This window comes from Sarcophilus harrisii, chromosome 2, assembly GCF_902635505.1.
Source record: "Sarcophilus harrisii chromosome 2, mSarHar1.11, whole genome shotgun sequence".
Taxonomy (NCBI): Eukaryota; Metazoa; Chordata; class Mammalia; order Dasyuromorphia; family Dasyuridae; genus Sarcophilus; species Sarcophilus harrisii.
The window spans coordinates 507,483,072-507,499,213 of NC_045427.1; the positions used below are offsets into that span (position 1 = coordinate 507,483,072).

The following is a 16,142-nucleotide window of genomic DNA, read 5'->3' on the forward strand; positions in this document are numbered from 1 at the left end:
ATGCTCTAATTTATAATCAGAACAAAACTCAAAAAAAATTAGTTTCAAAAATACATGTCACCAATGTGGAACACACTCAGATTTGTATAAAAGTACTGAACTAATATCCCAAAAAGAGGCATATGTAAACAGTACATAAGGAAGGAATAGTTTTAATATGAAACAGTCATTTAAGTCACATACATCATGATAAGAAGCAGGACTTTCTTTTATAAAAGATAACATTTTGACTAGCAGGCAACATCATCTATATAACATGAAAAGTACTGGTAAGTGAAGATGAAGTCCTTTAAATATAACTAGAGATAGTGTTACTAACAAGAATGAGAAAAATAAAAAAGACATACTATTTTTGTAGAAACTTTAAAATTAGAGTCTTCAACTTTTGAAGCCTTTCTTATGAGTGACCTTTACATCAAAATAGCTTATTCAATATCTTCCCCTCTACCTTTTGAGACAGGATCCCCTGTCCCTAAAGTCCACCCCACATCAAATAGAAGGTACTATTTACCTATCACTGGACAATTAAACAGGCAAAAGTATGTCATCCAGATGACCAGATGATATTGAGTGGGGTTTTTCAAAGTTGTGAAAAAAACTTAGAAATTAAAACAACAACAACTATGGGTTTAGAAGAATAGAAAAAAGAAATTTTAAAAAAGAAGAATAGTTAGGAAAACTGATCCCAGGCTATTCCAAAATACCTCACCAACACTCCTCATGCTGCATATTTTTTCATTTCAGTTTGTAACATTCCTTGAGATCCCACCAATTAGAAATTCATTTGGGTTAAAAAGCATTCTATTGGTAGCTATTAGCCATTGGCATGTAGAATAGATTAAATGAGCCATAGCTATTGATTAACAGTTTCTATACCCAAAGTTTTGGGAGTAAAGGGAGAGGTAAAAGGGAGGGAAAGGTCAGTGCTAAGGCTGGTTGAAGAGCTTAACAGGTATGTATGTATGTGGCCAAGATGTCAGCATCCTAAAAAAGCCATAGACACAACAACCAGCTTGTTTTCCTCCTAAAAGCTAGATGAAACTAGCTAGATTAGTTAGATTAAAGGAATGGATGTTTAGATTAAATGCGAGATTGGTAATAGAGAGCTTTGAGGAAGGTAGGGTTGAGATATGATCCTATCGGGGAGTGGTTGGGACAGCATGAGGAAATCTAGGGATCTGCAGAGAAGAGGCAATATGTAAGATTGAAATGCAGAAACAAAAATATAAAGGCAACAGAAGACAAAATTTTATTTACTTAAAAACTCTGCCTGAGGCTGACCCTGTACCAGGAAAGGGGTAGGAACGACCCTGTTTTCCTCTTTCCATATCCTCCCTCTTCTATGGGCCATTGAGCCCCTGCCTCAAAGACCCAGAGGTCAGGTTACACTGTAATTCAGCTACAATATGAATTAATTAGACTTTTATGGGCTAGCCTAGAAACCTAACCACTTCTTATAGATATTATTTCTATGGCAAAATGTGTTTTGAGTTCCAAATTTACTAATTTTTAAAAAATATACCACATTTGTAAAAGGACTTGCCTGTATCCTTTAAATGAAAAAAAATCTAAAATTGTATAGGTTTTTTTTTCATGCCTTTTTACACTAGCAAAAGAAATCTAAAGCCTCTTCAGCTGCCTCCAAAAATAATCATTGTTTATATATTATTTCAATATTAATTACAAAATAGTTAACAAAGTAAAGGACATAATACACATCAGCTATTTTAATGTGTGCAAGACAAATTCAAAAGATTAGTAGATGAAGATTCTTGATATTTTTTTTTTACCTGGGATTAAAATCAATAGTCAAGGTTAAAGCACACTGTTAAGGAGATCATTTTATTGGGCAGTGTTGGAAGCTTTTAAAAAAACACTAGATTTCTTTATATGCTATTTTGTCATCTATGCAGAACAATCACTAGCCAAGAAAATGTCCAGTTTTATTTACACAATTATTCTAATTTTGACAATAACTCTTTAGAAATGCTTTTTAAAATATCACACAATTTAATGTAAAAATCAGAACAGATCTAATTCTAAGCACTCTTAACTGATAAGCACAATTTATTTTTCTGTACAAACTACGCTAATTCTATTCTAGTGAATCTGCAAAATCTTTATAACCAACATAATAGGAACTCCAGTGATATACCAAGACAAAACCTCATGATAAGTTTTGGTAGAGGAATTGCCATTGTGAAAATTTCCACTATTAACACAGCCTTTTTAAAAGGCCTCGACATTTTTAGCCAAGTGGAACAAGGACAGGGCTTCCAAGCCTGGATAGAAAAATTTTTAAGATTTTTTTTTGCTCAAAAACTTTTTCTTGTTACAAAAGAAACCTTCCAAGAATGCAAAGGGTATTGCATCAGACAAAGATCTGTGATGCTGGAGAATTTATATGGCATGCCTTTGTGCAAATCTTTTCATTACAAATTCTAATACTTCCAGGACAGTCTACCACTATCCAGATAAGATTATATATATATATATATATATTTTTTTTTTTTTTTTGATGAATTCAATCCCTTTTTGGTCAAACTGAGCCAATCTATTGGTATTTGGCAATAGCTTGTCTTTCCAAGAACAGTTAAGTATAGGAACATACTAAAAGTACTACTGATCTAAACATACAAAAACATTCAACTATTAATATACAATTCAGATATGGTAAATACATTGTCAAAATCAAGTACATGTGGTTTTCATTTCAATATTTACAAGATAATATTTACTAATGTTGTTGCAAGCCTAAATATTTGAATGAAAACCCTCTTGATTACAAGTACATAACTTCTATATGAAAATGGAGCATGAGAAAAGAATGTTACAAACCAATTATCTTTAAATTTGTTTGGGAGAGGTAAATTTATTTTATTTTCATAAAAATAGCTGGCTGCACATCATAAAGAGTAGTGTAATTCTAAGTAAAGAGCTAAAGGAAATGCAGAATCAATTTAAGCACAGAATATAACTCAAATATTATCCTTTAGAATGTTAAGTGGACTCCTGAGAACAAACATTGAAATGCTTTATTCACAGGATCTATCCAGCTTTGTACATTTTATGCAAACAGAAGAAATTACGATCTCATTCTAAGAGTAGAAATACCACATGCAATGAATCATTTTTTAAAATCTTCACACAAAAGCCAAAAAAAAAAAAAAATGTAATCAGCTAAGTTGATTGATTAAAAGTTTACAGCAATTACATATTTCCAACAAAAATACAATGTAGACAAATTAGGAATTTTACATATTACTGACTACCAAATGGCAGGAAAAGAAAAAAGGACTATGGTTTAACCTGCATTATTAAGTGCTAATTTTCACAAAATGCTATCTACCCAGATTTGGGGTTCATCTATTTTTAAACTTCCTAAAAATATGTATGTGTTATTTACCACAGCTTTTGAGAATTTTCAGTACTTACCTCTAACTAAAGTCAAACAGAAAAAACAGACCAGAATTAAGTTCCTACTATATGTGTACAGCATCTTCCTAACTGCAACATACATAGATAATGCACTGACAAGGAATATTTTCAAATGTGAAGGTAAATAAAATTGAGATAGCTGGAAAAATCTGGTATTGTTTGCTTAAAAAGTTATAATACCTTAGTGTTTCCCATTTGTGTTTCACTTAAACACAAAATATTCTTAAAACAAGCTAAATGGACCCTAAGAAAAGGGGATGCTAAATTCTGTTTTATATGGTATATTCAAAGTTCAGTACTTTGGTACAGTTTATTCCATTAAAAAATACATTTGGATTCACTAATTCTGGGTTGTTGTTTTTTTTAATAATTACAACCTATATGTAACCAATCTAAATTTTAGCAGATTGTTTTGAAGATTAAAGAGGCTTTTATTACTTTACAAAATTTACAGTAGTAATGAAGCTAAATATTTTAAAAACTAAAGGATAAATAATTGGGTTTTTTTTCTGTAATGTGAAATGTTAAGATCCTATGTAATAGCAATGAAAAAAAACTATTCTAAAAAACTGATTACCCATCAGAGCCCACTGCAGGTGGTCCAAAAGTTTCTCTCGTGCGCATTAACTGTACATCTTTGTCAGCCATGCAAGTATCACAACCCCATACTGCTGAAGCTTCTGCAGTCAGGAGGCCATAAGCAGTTTCAGTCATCCCTGTACAGATCCGGTGGAACCACTTCTGGCATGAAGCCTCACATAAGATGGCATCCTGATCATCATTCACTTCATTTGTACAAATGCCACAAGGATATACTGGGTCTGATGATGAATGGCCATGTCGACTAGGGTGGAGAGTGGTTTTGTTGCTCTTTTCAGAGTTACACCCATCAGCTGTAACTCTGGGCTGACGGGGCTTATTCTGAGTTCCATTTGCATGACTGCTGTTTGCATTATCAGTGCTGTTGGAGCGGTTGCTTTCTTGATTTACTGTATTGTTTCGACTAACATTTTTCAAGTCAATATTGCCCTGGTTTACAGTTTCATCCATATTGAGATGAGGGGGATGGGCAGAAGAATTCTGATTAGTGCTTTTAGTTGCTCCTTGACTAAAGTCTTGTTTTTGTGGGGGTGCTTTTGTTTGACCAAAAGTGTTTGGTGGAGGGATAAATGAATGATTTGATTCTAATTGGGAGGTAAAATTTGGATTATTTCCAGGGACAAAATTAGAAGCCAAGTCTGGATTGGATACTTGGCTGGCATTCTGTGGAGGAATCTGATTGAAGTTTTCACCAGGATTTTGTCTAAAATGTTGATTAGACATATTAACATTCTGACTTATTGGACTATTATATGCTGGATTTCCAAAACCTGAATTATCATGTGGCCCAAAGTTAAAAGCATGAGGTCGATTAAAACCAATGCCTAAAGGATTTTGAGGAAATGGATGTGGCTGGTTCCTAAGTGAGTAAGGACCACAGTATGGGGATGACATTCTTGGAGGTACATGAGGTGGCATTCTGAATGAGCCGTAGCCTCCAAATCCAGGATAACCGGGGCTAAGATATGGATTTGATGAAGGTAAAGGCTTATAGGAAATGGTATTATAATTGTCATCAAACGGATTAGCTGCTACTAGATGGTCAGCATTCGGATTTGGTGGTGGGGCATATTCAGACAGTGGAGGAAAAGAAGGCCCCTGAAATGAGAATGAAAAGTAAAATATGTATTATGAACAAAAGACTCTAAGATAAATTATCTTTTTGTCACAGCACAAAATGACATATTTTCTAGTCAGTATTTTTGGGCTTGTGCTACAGGAAATGTAATCCCTTACTTTTTTAAACTTTAATTTTTTGCATTTCATAATCTTTTATTTGTATTTCATATTCATTTTTTCTTTTTAAAAAATCCAACAAGAAAAGGTACCAAATTTAAATTAATCTTCATGTAATATTATAGAAGTACATGTTATTTTCATGAGAGATCACATAATTTATCTTTACTGCTATTACTTACAAATTTGAGGACTATAAAATAAGAGAATTAGAAATAGATCTGAAATATTTTCTTAGTTACATTTCAGAAAGGAGTTAAAACAAGGCATTTCAGGACTATAAAGTGGATAAATAAATTTACTGATTCAGTCACACTGCAAATTTTATAATAGTGATTTTAGTAGAAAAAATATATCTATGTACAATGTATTTATCACTAGTTTTCCATTTTAAAAAGAATGCTTCAATCTATAGGGAATAAAATGATCTAAGTCTTCAACTATATATCTTCAACCACATATTATAGAAGCAAAGGATGCCTGTTTTACTACTTTGTGTATGTATAATTATTTCCATAATACCCAATTTTTATAATGCTTTTTAAAAAATTACTTTCCCCATAAATATTTCAAAGTTTTATTTTAGCTGAACTATATTGTCATATTTGAAAACAGCAGAGACTTAATAAAATATGGCATAAGATTTTTCAATGATTTACAAGATTTCCTGTCTTTACTTGTTCTTGTCTAAATTTATGTCTCTAGGACACAAAAATAATTTTATGGAAAGTAAAAAATTTAGTCAAGAAAGAATTGTGATAGGATCTGTGAACTGGGGTAAATATTTAACCATGTCCAATTTCCTTTCTACCTGAAAACTGGATCAAGCCAGATCAAACCAAAAAGGGGAAAATGAGAGAAAAAAAAATTTTAATGGTAATTTACCTGGGTATTTGTTTTCCGCTTTTTCTTATCTGGGCTTCCAAGTTGTACACCTGGTCCTCCTAACCCATCCAGTCCACTGTCACCACCTACAAAGTTTTGATTCAGATATATTTTTCATTTACAAGTAACTATAAGTATGCCAGTCATATGAAAGAAAGTCTATTACAATCATCACTTGTTTTTATTCTAGGAAAATGAAATTATCACAGGAAATAGCACTTACCTTTTGTTATCTTTAGAATATAAAAGCTCAGTAGCTTTACATCAGAATATTCTCAAATTTGATCACATAACATGAAAAATACTAATTACAATTTCTATGCTTTCAAGTAGTTTGTTTTTTTTTTAAAAAGGAATTATTCTAGTTTCATTCACCATAAAATTACTACCAAAAGAGTTTGAATATTAACCCAAAGTTGTAGCTTCATCTGGTCTGACTGTTCTATATATTACTCCCCAAAAAAACATAATCACAAAATATGAAACTTCTAATTCAACGTAAATCTTATGCTTCAGTTCACATATTCTGCACCTCATTTTTTAGACTTTACTATCACATTTTTGCTACTTTCCTCTTCCTATCCCCCAAAATCCCTTCTCCTAATGGGGAATTTTTCCTAGAACCTCCATTTGGGGAAAGTCCCAGACTAGGCATCCTTCATTATCTGAACTTCACCATTTGGTTGCTTTCCTCTTCCATTATTTTGGACAAGAGCTCAAATCAGCAACGGCTCCATTCTTTAGAAAGCCCTAGTGTTACTAGACAGTAATACTACTCCCACATTTCACATCCCTTTTAATATGTTGCTTCTCCTATTAGGTTATAAGTTCCTTGTAGACATGGACCATCTTTGTTTTTATTTGAATATATATACTCAGCAGTTAGTACATAAATATTTAACAAATAATTGGTTGACTGACTGACAAGTCAGTGAATGTTCATATCTATGACTAAAGAGTTCCACCAGGATGTTAGGTTTGCCCCATATATATGGCTAATAGGCAGAGGGATGGAGAAACACAACTACAACAAATTCTGTTTCACAAAGCCAGCTCATTACAGTACAATATCTAGGAGACTAAATTAATTACTACGCAGTTATTAATCTTTTTTTTGTGTCCTAGACACCTTTGTCTAGTGCATCCTTTCTCAGAATAACACTTTTAAACAATGAAAGGGAAGATTAAATTTGAGCTAGAAGTCAGTGAAAACAAAGATGAATTTTTTTTCCCCATGCATATTCCCATTTCAAAGCAACAGAAGTATAGTTCTACCATGACGGAAAAACTTCAGATAAAACCCTAGCAATAAACTATGTCTGGTGTCTGGGAAGTAATCTAGTTAGTCAAGCAATCTCGCTACTGAAAAGCCCAATTAAGTATCTACTAAGTTTTTGGCATTGTGCTAATTGCAGAGAAGTTCAGCACCAGTAGACTGACCATTGGGTCTTGAACTATTTCACCATGGCAACTCACAAAATAAAATAAAGAATGCCCCACTCTTGCATTTCTACTTTTCCAGTGAGAGTGAGAGAGTGGCAGAAAAGATAGAAGATGCTAGAAATGACACTAATTGACATGCTATTGGAGGAGCTAAGTCATATCGATCTAGACATGTAAACACTATAAAAGAAATGAAGTGGATAGGGCACCAGCCCTGAAGTCAGGAGGACCTGAGTCCATCTGGCCTCAGACACTTAACACTTCCTTAACACTTAACACTCAGCTGTGTGATCCTGGACAAATCACTTAATCCCAATTGCCTCAGCCAAAAAAAACAAAAACAAAAACAAAAACAAAAACAAAAAAACAAAAGAAAGGGATATATGAAAATATTCTCTATGGAGAAGTGTTAAGTACCATGCTTAGGTGAAGGGGCAGGTCAATTCTCCGAAAGCCTCCACAGCTGTGAATCATAAACTTTTGGAGTTAAAAAGCAGCCTTCACAGATGTCCGTTGTGAATTGGGAATGAAATAAATTGGAGGCAAGAGAGAAGAGGAGAGAGGTCAGAGAATGCAACTACCTCTGAGTCTCCTTGTATCATCATCATCCTCTCACATGAAAAGATCCATTCTACAGGTTTGAGTTAGACTTCCAGCAGCCACTGGCAGGTGGCTTCCATATCACAACATATGATGCCTGAACGTGGGACATAAGAAACACAAGAAACAAAAAAGTAGCAGCACTCCAGTGCTGTTCGTGAGTAGGATCCTCCCAGAATTCCTTCAGTAACCCACGGGAAAGGAAAGGGAGAAGAGACCAGGTGAGAGTTTTTAGTCAGGGTAATTAAATGGGCCAGTACATACATCAAAGGGTGAGCCAGGAGACTGATGAGAGACTTAAATGCCTGTTCTAACTATAGTCCTCTTCTGTGTTTAAAAGTTTGCCTCCAGGACGTCTCACAAGATCAATACCTACTACAGGGCTATTGTGCTGTTTGCACTCCCTAGCATGTGGACTCAGATACCTTAGCATGTGGACTTAGACAACAGCTAATGCATAAACTTAACTGATCATGCTGTGGGGAAAAAATAATCATGTTTCCACAAAACAAAAAATGGGGAATTGTTAGGACCATGCCTAAGTGAAGAGGCAGGTCAATTCTCTGAGAGCCTCCACAGCTTTGAATCATAAATTTGAAGGAGTTGCAAAGCAGCCTTCGCAGATATCCCTTGTGGATTGGGAAGGAAATAAATTGGAGGTAAGAGGGAAGAGGAGAGAGGTCAGAGAACAGAGAATGCAACTATCAGTCTCCTTGTATCATCATCATCCTCTCACACAAAGAGATCCATTCTACAGGTCTGAGTTAGACCTCCAGCAGCCACTGGAAGGTGGCTCCCGTATCACAGCAGAGAGGCTAGTAGTAGTAATAACAGTCAACTTTGTAAAATATATACGTGTGTGTGTGTATATTTAATTTTATAACATCACTTTAAATATCTTTTCACAAGTATTAATTTTTTATCAGACATAGCATCCCTAAAAGTACAAATACTAATGTGTAAGCCAGTCTCTCTTTTTTAACCTCTATGTTCAGCTATAAAGTATGTTCTCAAAACCATAGTTAAATATATTCCAATACAAACACATAAAAATGTATTATCCTAATCTACACTTTTGTGTTCATTACTGCTGACTGCAGAATCAGATGATAGTCTACCAGATGACCAACAAAGGTAAAAAACCCAAGCATGCACAAGGAAATTTGTTTCCTTGTGTAAAATGGTAATGTTAGAAGTATACTATATCTCACGGGGAAGGCTCAAATAAATGCTTTGGACAGGGAGATAATACAATGGAAAGAGGGCTGTATTTCAAGTTAGAGGACTTTGGGTATCATCTTGCCTTTGCTGCTTATAAACTGTATGTTCTTGGGTAAGTCATTTTACTTCTCTGACCTCAGTTATCTGTAAAATAAGGGAAGAAGAGTTAGACTAGATCACCTCAAGTCAATTCCAGCTCTAAATTTGTGATCGTATGAAAAAAAATTTTTTTCCACAAAGAAAATTCTTGTTAATTGTAAGGAACAAAAAGAAGAGGATAATATGCTCCCTTAATGGTCACAGTCTAGCAAACTAACCAGCACTTAATTACTATAATTAGGCATATTAAAACTCTGACATTTAGGATCCTTTTAGTAAGCTTGTAACTGTCAAGCAAGCTGTGAACAAAACTGCCTTATATCCATTTAGGATAAAAAGTTATAAGAATTAAATTCCTAGTACAGTATGAAATGCAAAATAAATAATTTTTATTATATTAATTTAAAGATGTTTTCTATAAACAAAACCAATGCAAACAAGATTAGAAGGGAAGCAGAAAATTGAGAAAAAAAATTACATCCAAGGGTTCTGATAAAGGCCTCATTTCTAAAATATAGAGAATTGATTCAAATTTATAAGAAAACAAGCCTTTCTCCAATTGATAAAATAGTCAAAGCATATGAGCAGACAATTTTCAGTCAAATTAAAACCATGTTTTAGTCATATGAAAAAATGTTCCAAATCACTATTGATCAAAGAAATGCAAATTAAGACAATTCTGAGATACAACCTCTCAAATTGACTAAGATGACAGGAAAAGGTAATGATAAATGTTGGAGGGGATGTAGGAAAACTGGGACACTAATACATTGTTGGTAGAGTTGTGAATGGATCCAACCATTCTGCAGAGCAATTTGGAATTCTGCCCAAAGCTCTATCAAACTATGCATACCCTTTGATCCAGCAGTGTTTCTTGGGCCTGTATCCCAAAGAGATAGATCATAAAAAAAGGAAAAGGACCCATATGTGCAAAAACATTTATAGCAGCCTTTTTTGTAGTGGCAAGAAACTAGAAACTGAATGGATGCCCATCAGTTGGGATATGGCTGAGTAAATTATGTTATATGAATGTTATGGGATATAATTCTATTAAGAAATGATCAGCAGGATGATTTCAGAAAGGCCTGGAGAGACTTACATGAATTGATGTTAAGTGAAGTGAGTGGAACCAAAAGAACATTGTACATAGCACCAACAAGATTATGTGATGATCAATTCTGATGGACGTAGTTCTTTTCAACAATGTGGTGATTCAAGCCAATTTCAATAGATTCATGATGGAGAGAGCCATCTGCATCCAGAAAGAAGACTAGGGGACTGAAAGGGACTGAATGTGGATCACAACATAGTTTTTTCACCTTTTTTTTTTGTTTTGTTTTTTTTGCTTGCTTTTTGTTTTTTCTTATTTTTTCCTTTTTGATCTGATTTTTCCTATTCAGCATGATAAATGTAGAAATATGTATAGAAGAATTGTACATGTTTAACATATATTGGATTACTTGCTGGTTAGGAGAGGGAGTGGGGAAAGGGAGGGAGAAAAATTTGCAACACAAGATTTTGAAAGGATGAATGTTGAAAACTACCTTTGCATGTATTTTTAAAAAAAGCTATTTATACAAAAAAAATTAAATTCTTAATCTACTAACTCCTCCCATAGAAAAATATCTACTCCAAGTCCTCAATTTAGCAAATATTATGTGCTTATTATGTAATTTTCTCAACTGCCAACAATGGAAAGATCAAATGAACATCCTGGGATTCCCCTCCATAATGAAATCAATGAGAGATGACTGAGGGCTTCTGGTCATTATGGCTTAGGCACAGCAGAATCCTTCAGGCATTTCTTCAAGTTTCTGGAAATGAAATATATGTAGCTGTCTAGTTTTAATTTCTCCCACCTCCATGTCAGAATGCAGGGGTGAAAAAGGTACCATTAAGCAAATGCTTTTAAAACTAGAGTATATGTTGAAATGACTCTTATTCTCTTGACATCTTCCATAAATACAAGTTGCAATTGATTCTAGAACTGAAATCAATTCAATTTAACTTAAATATCTATTAAGTATCTACTAAGACATTGTAGTAGGGGATTAATACTTTCCTACCATTCTAAAGCAATAATTAGGAGTTAAGAAATTTAGGAGAGAAAGTGGATTGCTAGAACACTAGTTGCTACATCCAATTGTTTATAATGTAATTTCTTCTTATTTCCTAGATTCCTCTTACCTCTTTAAAAGACTCCCTTAAAGTAGAATATGTTATGAATAGGAAAAAACAGTGCCAAAAACTATGTAGCTGAGGGTTTTCTTTTTCTGCTAAGGCAACTGGAGTTAAGTGACTTGCCCAGGGTCACATAGCTAGGAAGTGTTAAGTATCTGAGGCCAGATTTGAACTCAGGACCTCTGACCTCAAGGCTGATGCTCTATCCATTGCACCACATAGCTGCCCCATAGCTGAGGCGTTTCTAGTATCAAGGTAGATAACTTCTATATATAATCCTATTATAATTAAATTGACCAAACCTAACCCTAAAAGACACAATAACTACATTCACTTAAATTTCATTTTTCATCTTTCACTACTTACTGGAAATCCCTTCTTTCCCCTGCCCTTTCCTTATTTTATTAAGGTGACACTGGACTATTAGGCTATTTAAGTACAATACTGTAAGCAAAAATCTAGCTTGTAATATAAGTCAGTTGTTTACTGACTTGAAGAGGATAAATATACCTAAATATTAGAACCACATTAATTCATACCTTCCTAATACAAGACTTGTGAAAAGTCATATTTAATTTTAAGTTAAGACTTCCAAATAATTTATTACTAAGATCATGTTTATGTTTCCTGTGGAAGAAGGAGACTCCTAACAATTCACCTGTCTGGGTCATAAGTCTGTTTTTGAGGAAAAGCAGCTGTTGTGTTGTCTGCCTTTACACATTATTTTTCTGGGATACAGGTCTTTTTAGAGTTCAAAAAAAAGTAGGTATTGAGCTAAGTCTGACTCAGAGTTCTGAGATAGTAGTTGTTTATTTGTATATGATAAGCAGTAGCACATTAGAGTGAAAGAACACAGTCTGCTTCAGTGATTTGTATATCAAGAAGAAAAATTCTGGGTTAATAACTAAAGAAATATGGACATCAGGACTGTTCTATGATACGGGACAAATGTTACTAACTTGATTATAAATAGAACATAAGAATTTGATTACTGACCATCCAATCATTAACCAAAATGGGGTCAATTGTAGAAAGGACCTATCTACTAAACCAAGGAAGATTTAACAAAAGAGGAAGAGCCAAAAGAACAGGTTTTAAATCTTTCAAAGGGAGATTATAACTGTCTGCACTGTCATTTATTGTTAGGCAGACTAGTTAACCAATGAGAAATGGAGTACTCTCTACTGCAATTTGCTACTGAAAAACTATACAATTTATATTATCTATTAAAACTTGCTGCTGAAGATAAGGATTTGAGAAAATATACTCTATTCTCTAAGCTAGAAGATATTTTTCTGTACCACCACCTGTTACTGAGAGGTGAAGAAGAATCCTGCAAAGGTAGAGAGTTTTGAGATGCTCATGCCAACTTTACGATAAAGATCAATGTCTTTTCCTAAAAGAGAAAAACACTGCTTCAGCTGAAAGACTGTTAACTCTTGATTAATTAAGCCCAAAGCTGAAAACAGCTTAGAAGCAGCAGAAAACTAGCTTAGTGGATCAATGGTCCAGCTATGATGTCCTGCCCAGTGAGGCATTAATGAAGTACTTAAGGGATCAGTTTAGCTTACTGGTGTAAAAATCTGTTGAACACTGAAGCTATATATTCATCAAAGAACTTTTATGGACAGTTTTTTTTTAATTAAAACTTTTAATTTTTCAAAACATATACACATATGTCCACGCGGACAATTCAACATTAGCCCTTCCAAAACCTTGTGTTTCAATTCCCTCCCCACCTTCTACCACATCCCCTAGATGGCAAGTAGTCCAATTTATGTTAAACATGATAGAAATATATGCTAAGTCCAATATATGCATACATATTTATACAATTATCGTTCTGCACAAGAAAAAAGAGAAACAAAATAAAATACGAGCAAACAACAAAAAGAATGAAAATACTATGCTGTGAACCATACTCAGTTCTCACAGTCCTTTCTCTGGGTGTAGATGGTTCTCTTCATCAATGAACAGTTGGAACTGGTTTGAATCATCTCACTGTTGAAGAGAGCCATGCATGGACATTTCTTAAGATAAAAAGGGCAATAAAATTTAGTTCCAGAGTTGCAAGTTGCCCAGATCACATGGGTTCCCTGTTTGGGTCCTTTACTACCCTAGGACTCCAGTTTTGTCCCCATTCCCTATGCATGCTGTATACATTAGTGAAAGAATATACCTGAGGTATATGGGTGGAATGTTATGTAAATATTAAGTGTTTGCTTTGCATTTTCATTAAATGTTTTTGTTAAGATTAACTATTTGTGACTGATTTGTTGATGATGGGAAATATATTGATGGGGGGGGGGAACCTCACTAGCTACAGTGCAATGCCCAGAAGAAAGAGTTAAGAGCAGTATCATGGGTCTCCTTCTGGGTAACCACCTCAAACAAAGAGCTTAAAAAAAATTAATAGTTGGATATAATGTCTAGACTTACATGAAGAAGTGAAAATACAGCCTAAAATCAACAGTCTTTTCAAACCAAACTTTCAAGATCAAGGATTTCCTGAACTTGTTCTTAGTTTTTGGGACAGCAATGAATTCCTAGAAGTTAAAGTCCTTTTAGCACTAATAAAATGACATTTTTTTCAAATATTCTATATTTTATAATTTCTGCTAATTCAACTCAGATAAATATTTATTGAGTAACTGCCACATTAAATACTCAAGAAGACAAAACAAAAATAGTCTCTGTATGGGAGGAAATTATTTTATATTGGGAAAGCAAGTCAGACTAGCCTGCTACCTCAATTATTTCAACTTTGTGATATCTTATTGTATATATTATGCATTAACATTCATATTGTCAAGCTCATTTGGGTGAAACTCAGCAGCAATACAATACATACTTTGGTGCTTTGAAATATCTATCATTTATCAGTGTGGATACTCCTTTCATCAATGTAAATCACAACCCCACTATGTCTTTTTATTCTGCTTATTCTTGCCTAAATTTTCCTATAAATCCTCCATAGAAAAATTTTCAGTGTGTTAAGAGCCTTTCTCATTATAGCATCACTAGAGGCATAATGTCACAGTAAATAAAGAGCAGCTTTAAAGTCAGAACAGCCTGTCTTCAATTCCTGCCTCCCATAATATCTTGGGCAACCAAGATGGTCTATCTGTATCACTGAAGGGCACTTCCATGCCTAGAGTTACCCATATGGACAAAATCAAGAGGTCTAGAAAAACAAACATCAAGAGAATACTGGTGTTTAAGTGAATTTTCCAATGTAATTAAGAGAGGTATAAAAGTGGAAAATGGAAAACAATTTTTCCAGCATGTATCTCAGATAAAGACCTCATTTCTCAAATATATGTAGAACTGAATCAAATTTATAAGAATATAAGTAATTCCCCAGTTAATAAATGGTCAAAGACTATGAACAGGCAATTTTCAGATAAAGAAATCAAAGCTAGCTATAGTAAAAAAAAAATGCTCCAAATCACAACTGATTAGAGAAATAAAAATTTAAACAACTTTGAGGTATTATGGCTTACCTATAAGATTGGTTAATATGACAGAAAAGGAGAATGATGAATGTTGGAGGGAATGTGGGAAAATAATGTACCTGGTGGAATTATGGACTGATTCAACCATCCTAGAGAGTTATTTGGAACTATGTCCAAAGGCAAATCAAACTGCATACTCTTTGATTCAGCAATATTGTTGCTAGGTCTTTATTCCAAAGAGATCATAAAAAAAGAGAAAAGGACCTAAATGTACAAAAATATTTACAACAGTTCTTTTTGTGGTGCCAAGGAATTGAAAATTGAGAGGATGCCTATCAAAAGGGGAATGACTGAACAAGTTAAACATAATTGTAATGGAATACTATTGCACTATAAGAAAAGATGGGCCAGCAGATTTCAGAAAAACACAAACTGATACAAAGTAAAATGAGCAGAACCAGAACATTATACACATTATACACATTGTACACAGTAACAGCAACATTGTTATCTTGTTTGACAATTTCAAAAAACTCATCAAAGAAAATTCTATCTACATCCAGAGAAAGAACTGATGAAGTCTGAATGCAAATGAAGGCATATTATTTTCATTTTTCCATGGTTTTTTTCCCCTTCTGTTCTATTTCTTTTCTCACAACATAACTAATGTGGAAATGTTTTACATGATTGTACATATATAACCAATATTAAACTGCTTACCATTTTGGGAGGAAAGGGGATAAGGGACAGAAAAAATTTGGAGTTCAAAATTTTATTTAAAAAAAAATCAATGTTAAAATAGTCTTTATATGTAATTGGAAAAACAAAGTACCATTAGAAATTTTAGAAAAAGAAGCATGTTTTTGTGATACCAAACAGGTTTGAGATCATTCAAAGCACAGTGCAGTCCTAAAGGTCATGTAGCCCCAATTATTTCTATGATTCAATTCAGAATTAAACCAAAGCTTCATCTGTAATAATTGG

The 16,142-nt window shown here is 33.8% G+C and overlaps 1 protein-coding gene across 1 annotated transcript in view; it reads right to left on the bottom strand.

Moving 5' to 3' along the window:
- Positions 1-206: 206 nt before the first annotated feature.
- PYGO1 (pygopus family PHD finger 1) overlaps positions 207-16,142 on the bottom strand; it is a 30,841-nt gene continuing 14,905 nt past the window's right edge. The window contains exons 2-3 of the mRNA XM_031955248.1: positions 6,160-6,245; positions 207-5,136 (exon numbers count right to left, since the gene is read on the bottom strand). Coding sequence (XP_031811108.1) covers positions 4,012-5,136; positions 6,160-6,245 — 1,211 coding nt within the window. The 3' untranslated portion in view covers positions 207-4,011. The remainder of the gene's footprint in view (positions 5,137-6,159; positions 6,246-16,142) is intronic.